At 47.4% G+C, this 11,472-nt stretch overlaps 5 protein-coding genes across 5 annotated transcripts; 3 read left to right on the forward strand and 2 right to left on the reverse strand.

Moving 5' to 3' along the window:
* The first annotated feature begins 136 nt into the window (after positions 1–136).
* Positions 137–1,440, forward strand: BDV38DRAFT_264102 (E2 ubiquitin-conjugating protein UBC13). The gene is made up of 4 exons (XM_032056250.1): positions 137–393; positions 453–541; positions 606–737; positions 794–1,440. The coding sequence occupies exons 1-4, from the start codon at positions 341–343 to the stop codon at positions 967–969; spliced, it is 450 nt and encodes a 149-aa protein (XP_031907595.1). The 5' UTR covers positions 137–340; the 3' UTR covers positions 970–1,440.
* A 412-nt stretch (positions 1,441–1,852) lies between these two features.
* On the forward strand, positions 1,853–3,388 carry BDV38DRAFT_275851 (uncharacterized protein; the record flags this gene model as incomplete). The annotated part of the gene is made up of 6 exons (XM_032058098.1): positions 1,853–1,935; positions 1,989–2,473; positions 2,563–2,738; positions 2,790–3,048; positions 3,089–3,113; positions 3,253–3,388. The coding sequence occupies 6 exons, from the start codon at positions 1,853–1,855 to the stop codon at positions 3,386–3,388; spliced, it is 1,164 nt and encodes a 387-aa protein (XP_031907596.1).
* Positions 3,389–3,751: 363 nt separating this feature from the next.
* On the forward strand, positions 3,752–5,082 carry BDV38DRAFT_264104 (60S ribosomal protein eL24). Its single transcript, XM_032056251.1, has 3 exons — positions 3,752–3,849; positions 4,024–4,167; positions 4,386–5,082. The coding sequence occupies exons 1-3, from the start codon at positions 3,799–3,801 to the stop codon at positions 4,668–4,670; spliced, it is 480 nt and encodes a 159-aa protein (XP_031907597.1). The 5' UTR covers positions 3,752–3,798; the 3' UTR covers positions 4,671–5,082.
* Positions 5,083–5,101: 19 nt separating this feature from the next.
* On the reverse strand, positions 5,102–6,663 carry gup1 (glucosamine 6-phosphate N-acetyltransferase). Its single transcript, XM_032056252.1, has 2 exons — positions 5,736–6,663; positions 5,102–5,666 (listed from the first exon to the last, which is right to left on the reverse strand). Exons 1-2 carry the CDS (start codon positions 6,219–6,221, stop codon positions 5,577–5,579), a joined length of 576 nt encoding a protein of 191 aa, XP_031907598.1. The 5' UTR covers positions 6,222–6,663; the 3' UTR covers positions 5,102–5,576.
* A 340-nt stretch (positions 6,664–7,003) lies between these two features.
* BDV38DRAFT_264118 (class II fumarate hydratase) lies at positions 7,004–9,304 on the reverse strand. Its single transcript, XM_032056253.1, has 7 exons — positions 9,282–9,304; positions 8,950–9,202; positions 8,775–8,819; positions 8,676–8,713; positions 8,480–8,595; positions 7,397–8,414; positions 7,004–7,339 (listed from the first exon to the last, which is right to left on the reverse strand). The coding sequence occupies exons 2-7, from the start codon at positions 9,193–9,195 to the stop codon at positions 7,153–7,155; spliced, it is 1,650 nt and encodes a 549-aa protein (XP_031907599.1). The 5' UTR covers positions 9,196–9,202; positions 9,282–9,304; the 3' UTR covers positions 7,004–7,152.
* Between the last annotated feature and the right edge of the window lie 2,168 nt (positions 9,305–11,472).

An 11,472-nucleotide genomic window follows, 5' to 3' on the forward strand; every position in this document is an offset into this window, starting at 1 on the left:
AGGATAGCAAGTTGCGCTTATGGTCCATATGCGCTCCCGTGTCTAGCTGAATACAGAAGGCGGTGAGATAAAGTACCCCTCTGCCCGTTGCATTTGCTGATGGTTTGGTAACCTTCATAGCATAGGATCTTCCGGCTGTGACTAAACGGTTCCTTGCGGATCCTGGCCCAAACTTGCATCATTTCCTCCGTGTTGGAATCTGCATCCATCTTGGGAAACACTTGAACTCACTAGTTATAGCTGTTGTTCAGGAATAAAAAGAAGATCTGAAAACAGAACTCTAAGCCCCACCTTGGATTACACGCGGGGACGTTTACCGTTTAGTTCTGGTCGTTCAAAAATGGCGTTACCGAAAAGAATAGTGAAGGAGACTGAGCGCCTTATGGCGGAGCCGTAAGTAATTTACTCATAGTGGAAATAAAGAACTATCATTGATGCTTTGGCTCTTTTAGGGTTCCCGGTATCAATGCTGTGCCTCATGAAGACAACCTGCGTTATTTCGATGTTTCGATCCATGGACCGGCCCAATCTCCATATGAAGGTATAGTGCACATGCCCTCATATATAGGGGGAAGGAACAATGTGATTGCTAATTGCCGACAAAGGTGGTATCTTCCGTCTTGAACTGTTCTTGCCCGAAGATTATCCTATGACTCCTCCCAAGATTCGATTCTTGACCAAGATCTACCACCCCAACATCGACCGTCTCGGACGTATCTGCTTGGATGTCCTGAAGAGTAAGCCTTTGCTAGGGATCTCCCCTAAAAGATATCGACAGGCTAATGCGTGTTAGACAACTGGTCCCCTGCGCTCCAAATCCGTACGATTCTGCTCTCTATCCAAGCCTTGCTTGGAGCTCCGAACCCAGATGACCCGCTTGCAAATGATGTCGCTCAGCGCTGGAAGGAGGATGAGCCCGCTGCGATACAGACCGCTAGGGAATGGACCAGAACACATGCCATGACTTAGATTATTGAGGAGTGACTCAACAAAATCCACTATGACGGAATATGAACCAATACGTTGTGATGTGACCATGAAAACAAAAGTTATACTGCGAGCCTAGGCCCTCCCGGCAACTATCTTTTGGATCAGTATCATGCCCTTGAGAGATCTTATATCATTTCCTTGAAAGAGAGGCCCTGTTATCATGCATCTGCTCAACACATCGATGATAGATCTCAGCTCTGGCTCACGGCCCTTTTGTGCTCCTATACTACGAAGCAGTCGAGGCTGCAAAAAAGGGGTATATGGTTTTCACATTTATTTTGCCATCAGATCAGAGCTGCACTTTGATAGAACGATTTCATTTCTCTAGAAGTTTATATTACAAATTACCTTCTTATACACTTGCATCATAAAATTAGTTATCTTGTGCTTGACAATAGACAGTTGGTACTGGTTTCAGCAGGTTCGTCGTCATCAATAAATGCGATGCTACATGATTCAAATCTACTAGTAGAGATTGCAGTATAGGGTTGATTGGCCAAAGACGCTTATGCATTTATTCACCTCATGTACGTATACCCCAACAAGAAAAGGTAAAGGCTTGCAATGAAACCAACTGGAATATCTTGTACAACATTAGTATAATCGTAAGGTATACAGGTAATCTCAGAGCAAGGGGTTTTCGAACAGCCACAGCATATGGCCCGCTCTCACATCATTCACTGCTACCCTCCATGTGCGTAAAAGCGAATACGACTCACAAAAGCAAACAGTACCATGTTTTCAGATCATCATACCAGCCGTGGTTCTACTCCATCGACTAGCCCACCCCCTCTCATCCCCTAGCAACAAATAGTAGCCAAGCACGCGAGCTTCCAAGCAGCAGCCGATATAAACTGTCATCATGAAAAGCAAGCCCAAAGGCAAATCGAAGGGTAAAGGAAAGAAAAAATTCAAAAGAGAACATACCAACAACAACAAAGACAAGTAAGCATCATGAGCCCATTCAATTATCCTTCCTTATCCCCCCCTCTTTCCAGTACGTGGCTGAAACATCTCAGAATCTGTATCACAGCTTCGAACAAAACAATCAATGAGATTGACCCAGGCAGGTTTTCAGAAGAGATCACAGCTCAACTCGAAACAGCCCTTCGAATCGAAGACGAAACTCTTAACCGGCCACTAATTTCCAAACCTAAGGATACTAAGGCAGAATCGACAGTGAAGTGGGGTGAAGTCAATACCGACTACAATGAGGGGACACTTAGAGTAAGCTCGCTCAAGAGACGGTTGAAGATGACCTTCACTGGCAACCCCTTGAAACTGCCCGGTGACCCCGATAGGCACAGCTGCCAGATTCACTCCCAGGATAAAGCGACTCGCTCGGAACGCTCTGGTTCCGGCACTGCTAGTTTGATAGATGGCAACACAACAGGGACGCATGGGGGTATTCACACCGAGACAAAGAAGTCACCGACTACTCCTCCTACCCCAAAGTATCTGAAGTACATCAGGGCGACTAATGGTATGTGCTGTTCAGTCGTTTTCTTTAGGTGTCTTGCTTGTGGCTTGTTATTGATGATTGATTGGTATCTGACTCCGCTACTTGAACAGATTATATCTTTCTGGATCTGGACTTCCTGGAGACAGATACGTCAAACAAGCTCGTTCATGGCAGCCCTCTATCGGCGATGAAGGGTACGAAGCAGCAATCATCAGGAGTGAGCCCTTCAGGAAAGAAGTCTCCGGAGACAAGGGACCAAGCTACTAAGAAGGGTCTCCAAAAACAGGTAGGTAGATCTCATTGAAAAGGAAGCTGATAAAGTTATTAACATTATCAGATCGAACAACTTCGTAGCCTCACTGGAACCGAGGTGAAAACCATTTCCCTCAATGATTTCAAGTCACCACATAGAGTGGAGGACAGCCGACAATGGAATACCGTGAACCTGAGGTGCAGTACTTGTGGTGGGAACTGCCCAATCTGTAGCGTAGCATGCTGCAGATATGCAGAAGCTAAGCAGATCATTGCCGATACCGAATATAAGCCTGGGGAATCCGACAATGCAACACAAATATTGCAGATAATTGAGGGGCTGGGTTCGCATGTCAAAGACATGAGTACCTTTTCCCTATGTAGCGAACCCGGAGGCTGTGGCAGACGTGTATGTCCGACCTGTTGTGGTAGATGCCCAAGTGAGATATGTGATGATATTCAATGCATGGTAATATTCCCAATGTTTTGTCCGTGTTTGAAGACACTTATGAGTACTTGTATGGTGGTTAACGTTATACTTGCTATAGGAATGCAAGCCAAATCCTTGGGAACTCTGCGATTGGCACGATTGAAGATGTGGGATGGGGAGTGAACCGGTTTGGCTACGTATGGCACACTGAAAAAGCCTCTTGTCTGGGTGAGTATTGCAAAGAACTTAGATGAGTTTCAAGAGCGAGCGGAAATAGATTTATGCTGAGATATTTGATCATTTTCAACATGTATTGAAGCCGAATCACTATGGACAAGGGTACATTTAATTGAACATTTCATGATACCAGCATGAAAGCCATTCATAAAAGTATGGCCATTAGTCCCAGTAGCATCAAGGCCTTAATTGGTATCTCGTGAATAATAATTATCCCCAAATACCTATAGCCACCCCAGATGTCTCATAGAAGTTGAAGTTGCATAACGGGGAAGGGCAGACGAGGTCACGTGTCGCACTTTAGCGAGGCTCCGCACCGCACCACAATTGTGTCAGCGTCTCGCGAACAGCTCGCCGCAGCGACCGATACGATACAACCACCCAACGCCAACCGACAACATCTCGTTGCGCATCTCCGACGTTCAAGATGCGTACCTACGACGATTCTTTCAGCGGTCAGAAGATCTACCCTGGAAAGGTGCGTTTTGTCCACTTCCGCAAGAGAGACGCTCTCTTCCACACCGAATATACGAAACCCTCGCCCAGGCTACCCCGAGCCAGCCAATCCACCCCCAATACAAAAAGAAATCATGCACAAAAAAATATACGAAATTTTATCAGGACATGTTCGTTGACATTTAGACAATTATAGGGTAAGCTGTACGTCCGTGGCGACAGCAAGATCTTCCGCTTCCAGAATGGAAAGTCCGAGTCCCTCTTCCTCCAGCGCAAGAACCCCCGCCGCATCTCCTGGACTGTCCTCTACCGTCGCCAGCACAAGAAGGGTATCTCTGAAGTCAGTACCGCCAAATTTTCCCCATGGTTGCAGTTGTTTCTTTGGTTTTCCGGAAAGGTCCGACATGTCGGGACGTGAGGTTGGGTCCGATGATGGAGCATGGACATGTCGACTAGCACGATGCGGAAACATCGGAAAGGAGCTGGGATATATCTGCAGGTGACGAAGCGTTGGGACAGGACCAGAAATGCTGACGGGATATTTTTCAATGCATACAGGAAGTCGCTAAGAAGCGTACCCGTCGTGCCGTCAAGTCCCAGCGTGCTATCGTTGGTGCTTCCCTCGACGTGATCAAGGAGCGCCGCAACCAGCGCCCTGAGGCCCGTGCTGCTGCTCGTCAGCAGGCTATCAAGGACGCCAAGGAGAAGAAGGCCGCTTCCGAGAAGGCTAAGAAGGCCGAGAAGGCCAAGAACGCTGCCGCCGGCAAGGGTACCGCCCAGCGCATCCAGAGCAAGCAGGGTGCTAAGGGCTCTGCCCCCAAGGTTGCCGCCAAGTCTCGTTAAACGGAATAGAAGCGGTTTGGCTTGGGCTGGGGAGTATGAAGGAATTCGGGAGGTTTCCGGAGCTGGAATTTGTGTTTCCTTCACAAAATTTTATGCAATAAATCGGCGTATGTGCGATGGTTTCTTGCGGACGAGATTCCCGCACGGCTCTCAGATAGGCTCTGTCATTGTGCGCCATGGTACTTACCAGGAAATGGAAAAAATGGATGTGACATGATAGCCGTTTGTCGCTCTGGGCCTGTAGATTCCTGTACGGGTTTTTTAGTTTACGATGTGACATAATGTCATAATTGGATTTAGATTGTTCTCAAGACGTTCCCATGCGTAACGAACTCTTATCTTATCTAGTATAAGACTTCCCTTGATTTTGGGCCACTGTCCTTCCTCTGTGACAAAGTTATGGATATCATAGACTATCTCCGCCTCTAAAGTGGCTATAAGTATTTTTAAATATTGACATTATAACATTACTTCGATACTCTAATATGTTGTCTATAGAATGGATGGCAGTAACAAGGAATCCTAGCTCTACCCAAGTGAACATGCTAGCGACTACCCATAGGCAATCAATTCGACAAAGGTATAAAAATCCCCATCTGAACATGCCCATCTCTCGAGATTGGCCCATCAGAAGTCGATCGACAGGTCGAAAACCACTCATGCCATGCACCGTCAAGAGTGTCCGCTCTGATCTTTCTAGAGCGTCCTCGACCGAGTCCCACAGGAGCGAAGCCCAAGAATAGGCGAGCTAATTCGCCAAGCAACCGTGTCCCGAACACCAGGCCTTGTAAACCCGAACAAGAATTCTAGAGAAGGCCCCTCAGGCATTATGAAGGATTCTCACAGACAAAACCCAAGCCATTTATCTGAACGCCAGTATAAGTCCCTTAGCCGCAAATCTTAATTTCAGTAATAGTGAGCCATTTCCAGGCCGGCTCGCTTAAAGCCACACTTGAGGTAGAAGCCCTCATTGTGTTCGGAGCAATCAAGGATGCTCTATAAGAACAGATTAGCAACGGGAACATTCTATAAAAAAAAAGGGGGGGGGTGTCAACTAAAGCATACCTTGTAACAACCGACGTTAGCAGCCACGTAGTCCAAAGCCTGGATGAGCCTCAAGCCCAACTTCTTTCCCTGCTGTGACTGATCAACGGCAATATCTTCGATGTGCCCGACCATGCCAAGAGAGTGAATGAACTTCCGCTCGACAATCAAGCTGCCGGTACCGACAACACGGTCTGTGTTGTCGCAGATGACAAGCAGGTAATACTCGTCATTACGGGCAGATATCCAGTCAAACCGCTGGCTCCATTGCTCCTCAGTGATGTCGCCGACGGTGGTCAACACACGGAGTACGTCGAGGAAACCCCGCTTGTAGTCGGAGCGGCGAACAGGACGGATAGTGTATCCCTCTGGAAGAACAGCGACCACCTCAGGAGAGATCAGAGAGGTCGAGAAGAGAGGGGCGTCGTCGGGTTGGGAGTTCATGGTGGGTTTGATGGAGACTGCGACAGGGGCAGGAGTTGTGGTGGTGGTGGTAAGGTTGGTCATTGTTAATGGTAGATAGTGGTGCAAATGATGATCGGTCAAACGAGGGAGCCGCGAATTTAAGACTGGATGATCAATGGAGCTAATGGATCACTGTCCGCTGCGCTTTTTAGGGGTAGAAACTATGCGGTGTGAAACACAGTGGAGTCGGGTCCCGATTAGATTTATTGATCTGGCCGAACCAGAACACCGTCAGAAAAAGTGGAAAGAGAGATTCAATTAAGAAGGGAGAAGGAGAAGAAAGAGCGAGACACAAGAGTAGTGTTCTTCACTCAATTAATGTCAGATCAACGAAAGACGAATGTTTGGAAGAAGTGAGAACAAACTGAAATTCCAGGAGGTGGGGACAAAACAGGTATTTATCGATAAACAAAAAAAAATACCATGGATTTAAGTTGGGACCTGAGACGCTCGATACCGAATTATTGAAATCTGTTAGTACAAGTTTGAAGAAAATTTCAAACAAGCGAGGGGGTAAAAATAAAAAAAAAAAAAAAAAAAAAAAAAAAAAAAAAAAAAAAAAAAAAAAAAAAAAAAAAAAAAAAATGAAAAAGCAATGAAAAAGCAATACAGTCGCCTTTCACAGCCACTGTGCTATACCCCTCGCTACTAATGCATGCATGTAATTGGGAGCTACTAATTTTTTTCTCAGTCCAACACATTCTACAGGGCAACAGCGGGTGCACAATCTCGTTGGCGCAGCTACCAATGGAATTCCAAAAATAACTCTAGGACAACCCCGGAGCCACAGCCTGATAAAACAAAAAATACGCCAATTCTAAAAATAAAACCCGTATATCAGCATTTTTATTCGTATACACTAAACTACATCACAACATATCTAAAAGGGAAAAAATGCTAATTTCGCTATATCTTAAACTGAACCAATCCATCCTAACCCCTTTTCGTCATCCGGGTATCAAAATGCACCCTTCTATTTCTTCTCCTTGGGAGCAAGCATCAGCTCAGGGCGGACATGGGTGTCGAAGTCCTCCTCGCTGAGGGCCTGAAGCTCCATAGCACTCTGCTTCAGAGTGAGACCCTTCTTGTGGGCGTTCTTAGCGACCTTGGACGCCATGTCGTAACCGATAACGGGGTTCAAGCAGGTGACAAGCATCAGACTGGGGAGGAATTAGTCTAATCTGGGCAGCCTAACGTAAAGCGAAGGGAATACATACCTCTCGTGGAGCAGGGAGTTGATTCTGGGCTCGTTGGCCTCGAGACCGTGCACCAGGTTCTTCTCGAAGCTCTTCATGCCATCCGAAAGAATGCGCGAGCTGTGCAGAAGGTTACGGATCATGACGGGCTTGAACACGTTAAGCTCAAACTGGCCGTTCATGCCACCAACGGTAGCAGCGACATGGTTACCCATAACCTGAGAGCAGATCATGGTGAGGGACTCGCACTGAGTGGGGTTAACCTTTCCGGGCATGATAGAGGAGCCTGGCTCGTTCTCGGGGAGGATCAGCTCGCCCAGACCGCAGCGAGGTCCAGAACCGAGGTAACGGATATCCTGAGCGATCTTGAAAAGCGAGCAAGCAAGGGTGTTAAGGGAACCAGAGGCCTCGACGATCGCGTCATGAGCAGCGAGGACCTCGAACTTGTTGGGGGCGGTCTTGAATTCGGTGCCAGTCATCTTGGTGACCTCGGCAGCAATGGCCTCATCGAAGCCCTTGAAGGTGTTCAGACCAGTACCAACAGCAGTTCCACCCTGAGCAAGATAGCGGAGGTGGGGAAGAGAGTTCTGAACACGCTCGATGTTGCGATCAAGCTGGGCAACGTAGCCGGAGAACTCCTGGCCAAGAGTAAGAGGGGTAGCATCCTGCAGGTGGGTACGACCGATCTTGATGATCTTCTCAAAGTTCTCCACCTTCACCTGGAGGGCGTCGCGAAGGCTCTTGAGGGAAGGCAGCAAAGTTCCCTCGAGCTCCAAAACAGCAGCGATGTGCATAGCAGTAGGGAAAGAGTCGTTGGAGGAAGCAGACATGTTAACGTGATCGTTGGGGTGCACAGGCTTCTTAGATCCCATCTTGCCGCCCAAAATCTCAATGGCACGGTTCGAGATGACCTCGTTGGAGTTCATGTTGGACTGGGTGCCGGAGCCAGTCTGCCAAACAACAAGAGGGAAGTGGTCCAAGAGCTTGCCCTCGGCAACCTCGGCGGCAGCCTTCTGGATAGCCTCACCAACTTTGGGGTCTAGAGCACGCAGGAAATTGTTAGAAAGGTTTTGTTTAACATCACGCTGGTAAAGGTACACGTACCAAGGCCAAACTTCATGTTCACAGTAGCAGCAGCACCCTTCAGAATACCGAAAGCCTTGACAACACCCTCGGGCATACGGTCCTGAGGCTGGTTGATGTCAAAGTTACCCAGGGAACTATTCTCAGACTGATTAGCCTCTGTATATTTTCCTGCCGGGACGAGCTTGGAGGTGAGTTTCTCGAGGCGACCTCTTACCGCTGGGTCTGGGCACCCCAGTACTTGTCGGCGGGGACCTATAGCAACAAACGATTAGACCTTAGAGACAACCCAGCGTTAGCTAGGAGATATGCTCACCTCAATCTCGCCAAAGGCGTCAGTCTCAACACGAGTTTCCGAAGCCTGTGAGGAACCGTCAGCATTGTGCGTTGGAAAAATCGTACTCTTCCGCTAGAAGCAAAGCCATTGCTACAGCATTGAGTGGAGAGTACAATGACTAGCATTTTTCCATCATAAATCCCAGTATGCTTACCATTCTTGCAGTTGTACCAAAAGCTCTCTTGCCGGAGATGGTGTTCAAAGACTGAAGGCGGGGGAACTGGAGTTGTCGGCTATTGGTGCTCAGAGCGCGACGGCAACCGAGAGAAGCGGGGGACCGGGCAGCACAAGCTAAAGCAGAGCGTGCGACTGCGGGGGAACTGGCGGACGCTCTAGATGCTGCATGGGCCAAAGAAGCCATCGAGCGCACCGCGGCTCGGGAGTTCGACGGTGTCAACATGACGGAGCTAGACAAGGATGATTTGTTTAGCTTTGTACTCAATAGGTCAATTGTTCTGAATTGGGAAGTCAAAGTTGTATAAATACCTTAAATTATGTATGTCTATAAGAATAACAATAAAAGTACAGAATCAGTATATTAGGAGAAGAAATACAGAAAGGAGAAAAGGAAAGCAAAATCGAAGGCGCTTCTGCATTCAGCAATTATTCCATTGCTTTTCCGATTCCGCTGCCGAAATCCCCCGGCCCGGTAACGCTAAGACCATACATACAGAAAATCAATACCTATCGAAGATCCCGATGTGTACGGTATGGTAACCATCCTCGCCGGGTAAACCATGATCCTCCCCTATATACATCATGGAGCAAGTTCCTTCTATTATACGACGTTCCTGCTTCCAAGATACCATCCGAATTGGGGAAAACATGGGGTACCCCAGACATTCGCATAAATTTTACTCACAACCAGCAACCTTCAACTTTCCAGCATCATCTTCTCCTTCGTCTCGCAGAGGGTCCATTTATGATGTAACACTTCAAGGCTGGTGCGAGATTTAAGCTGGAGGCTAGCATAGGGGAAGTTTTCTACAGCGTCAGTCAACGCTTTCATGCTCAGGATCTACCGAAATTGTAGACATCATGGGCATACACACCTCCTCTCACCTTGCTGGTCAGGGTAGTCCTAGGAAGTACTTGTGGAGATATGCCATCCCTGCCGTTGGCAGTGCCGGCGTGAATTCCATCTCCCGGTACGACTCGTATGGCAACCTCCGACTGAGATCCTACCGACTGGCATCCGGCCTGGATCAATGCTGAACTCATCGACCTTCTGAAACCGAATCCAGAGTGAAAATTAGTCCGCTGGAACTAAAAACTGCGAGTATACAAGTAGCTTACCCAGTTGAACGCGGGCAAGCAGTCTTCATTAGCAGCAGGGTACCTATTCTCGGTGCAAATCGACAGATGATGTCAAATGCCACTAAGTTCCCATCTAGGTCATGAACAACTCATTTACAGACTTTGCGGTCTGCCAAATGATCACCAAACACCCATCCACCTCCATGGAAATTGGTATATGCCGCTCTGCTCCAGCGTACCTTGTTCATCAACAGTCTGTTTCGACCCGAAGATCCGAACCCTTATCTCTCTCCTTGAACAGAACATTTCTGCTCAGCTCTTTCTAATGTCTTCGATCGGCACTTCATGTGTATGTAGGTGGCCGACATCGTATCTATTGTACTTTTTGACATAAACTGGGTCGAACCGGGGAAGAAGTTCGTGAATGGTGGTTGGTGGGCGTAATGGAATGTAGATTTGGATCCTCCAATTAATTCTAGGAAAGATAGCGATGGCTAGATTACAGTCATAGTATATTTGTGAATATTGCGAATTAGCCTATGTATTTGTACACTCCGTTTCGAGGATAGTTGTTGAGTTTAAGAGTCCACGCATTGCGGCATCTATGATGTACTACTAATATACATACATCGGAGTAACTTCGCTTACTCCGTAGAAATCGCATCCCTCCCTGGTATCAGCCGACGTAACCTCGAATCGGAAAAGACTGTCATTCAGTCTAACCTAGAGACTACAGTCAGCACCCTACAGGCCGCCATTCATTCAACCATACCAATTTCCGCGCTGTCAACATATCTGTTGATTTTGGGTGGCCTTGTCACATCTACGATGTAGTCACCGTAATGGGAGCGGGGTACAGAGTACTGTTAAGTAAGTTGAATATGTGTTTTCCTTTAGACAGTTGGTATTATGTCTGATTCTGTTGATATAGTACTTATCTTTATCTCACGATACTTAATCGACTAATCAATTTCTCTCGATCAGTAGCAACAACCTATCGAGAATTCAATAACCCTCGGGAGTCGTTATCGAGTCCCAGATGGTTCACCGCATCAATAGCAATACTATTCCACAGTTCACACCATGATAGAAAATGTTGCATATCGCTAGTTAGCCAAATGCGTGTCGACAAATACCTCTACCTTCACCGATGCCAAGGCGCCCCAAAGGCACTCGGGGGAAGGAGAAGGAGAAGGCGACACAAAAAGCATGAAAGAAAAAGAAACTATGAACTAACACGTAGCTGGCTGTGCCTGCATTGTGGGATTTCGTGACCTAATTGTCCTTTAGCGTTACGAACATCCCCAGGTCCTCCATTTCAAATATCCGTGGCGAGCCTTGATATGGAGGATCTACCACTATCCGATAGGTGCCATCTCCCTTCATTCACCCCTAGGACAAGAAAATAACCTCGCCCAAG

Source organism: Aspergillus pseudotamarii, assembly GCF_009193445.1.
Source record: "Aspergillus pseudotamarii strain CBS 117625 unplaced genomic scaffold BDV38scaffold_106, whole genome shotgun sequence".
NCBI classification, from domain to species: Eukaryota; Fungi; Ascomycota; class Eurotiomycetes; order Eurotiales; family Aspergillaceae; genus Aspergillus; species Aspergillus pseudotamarii.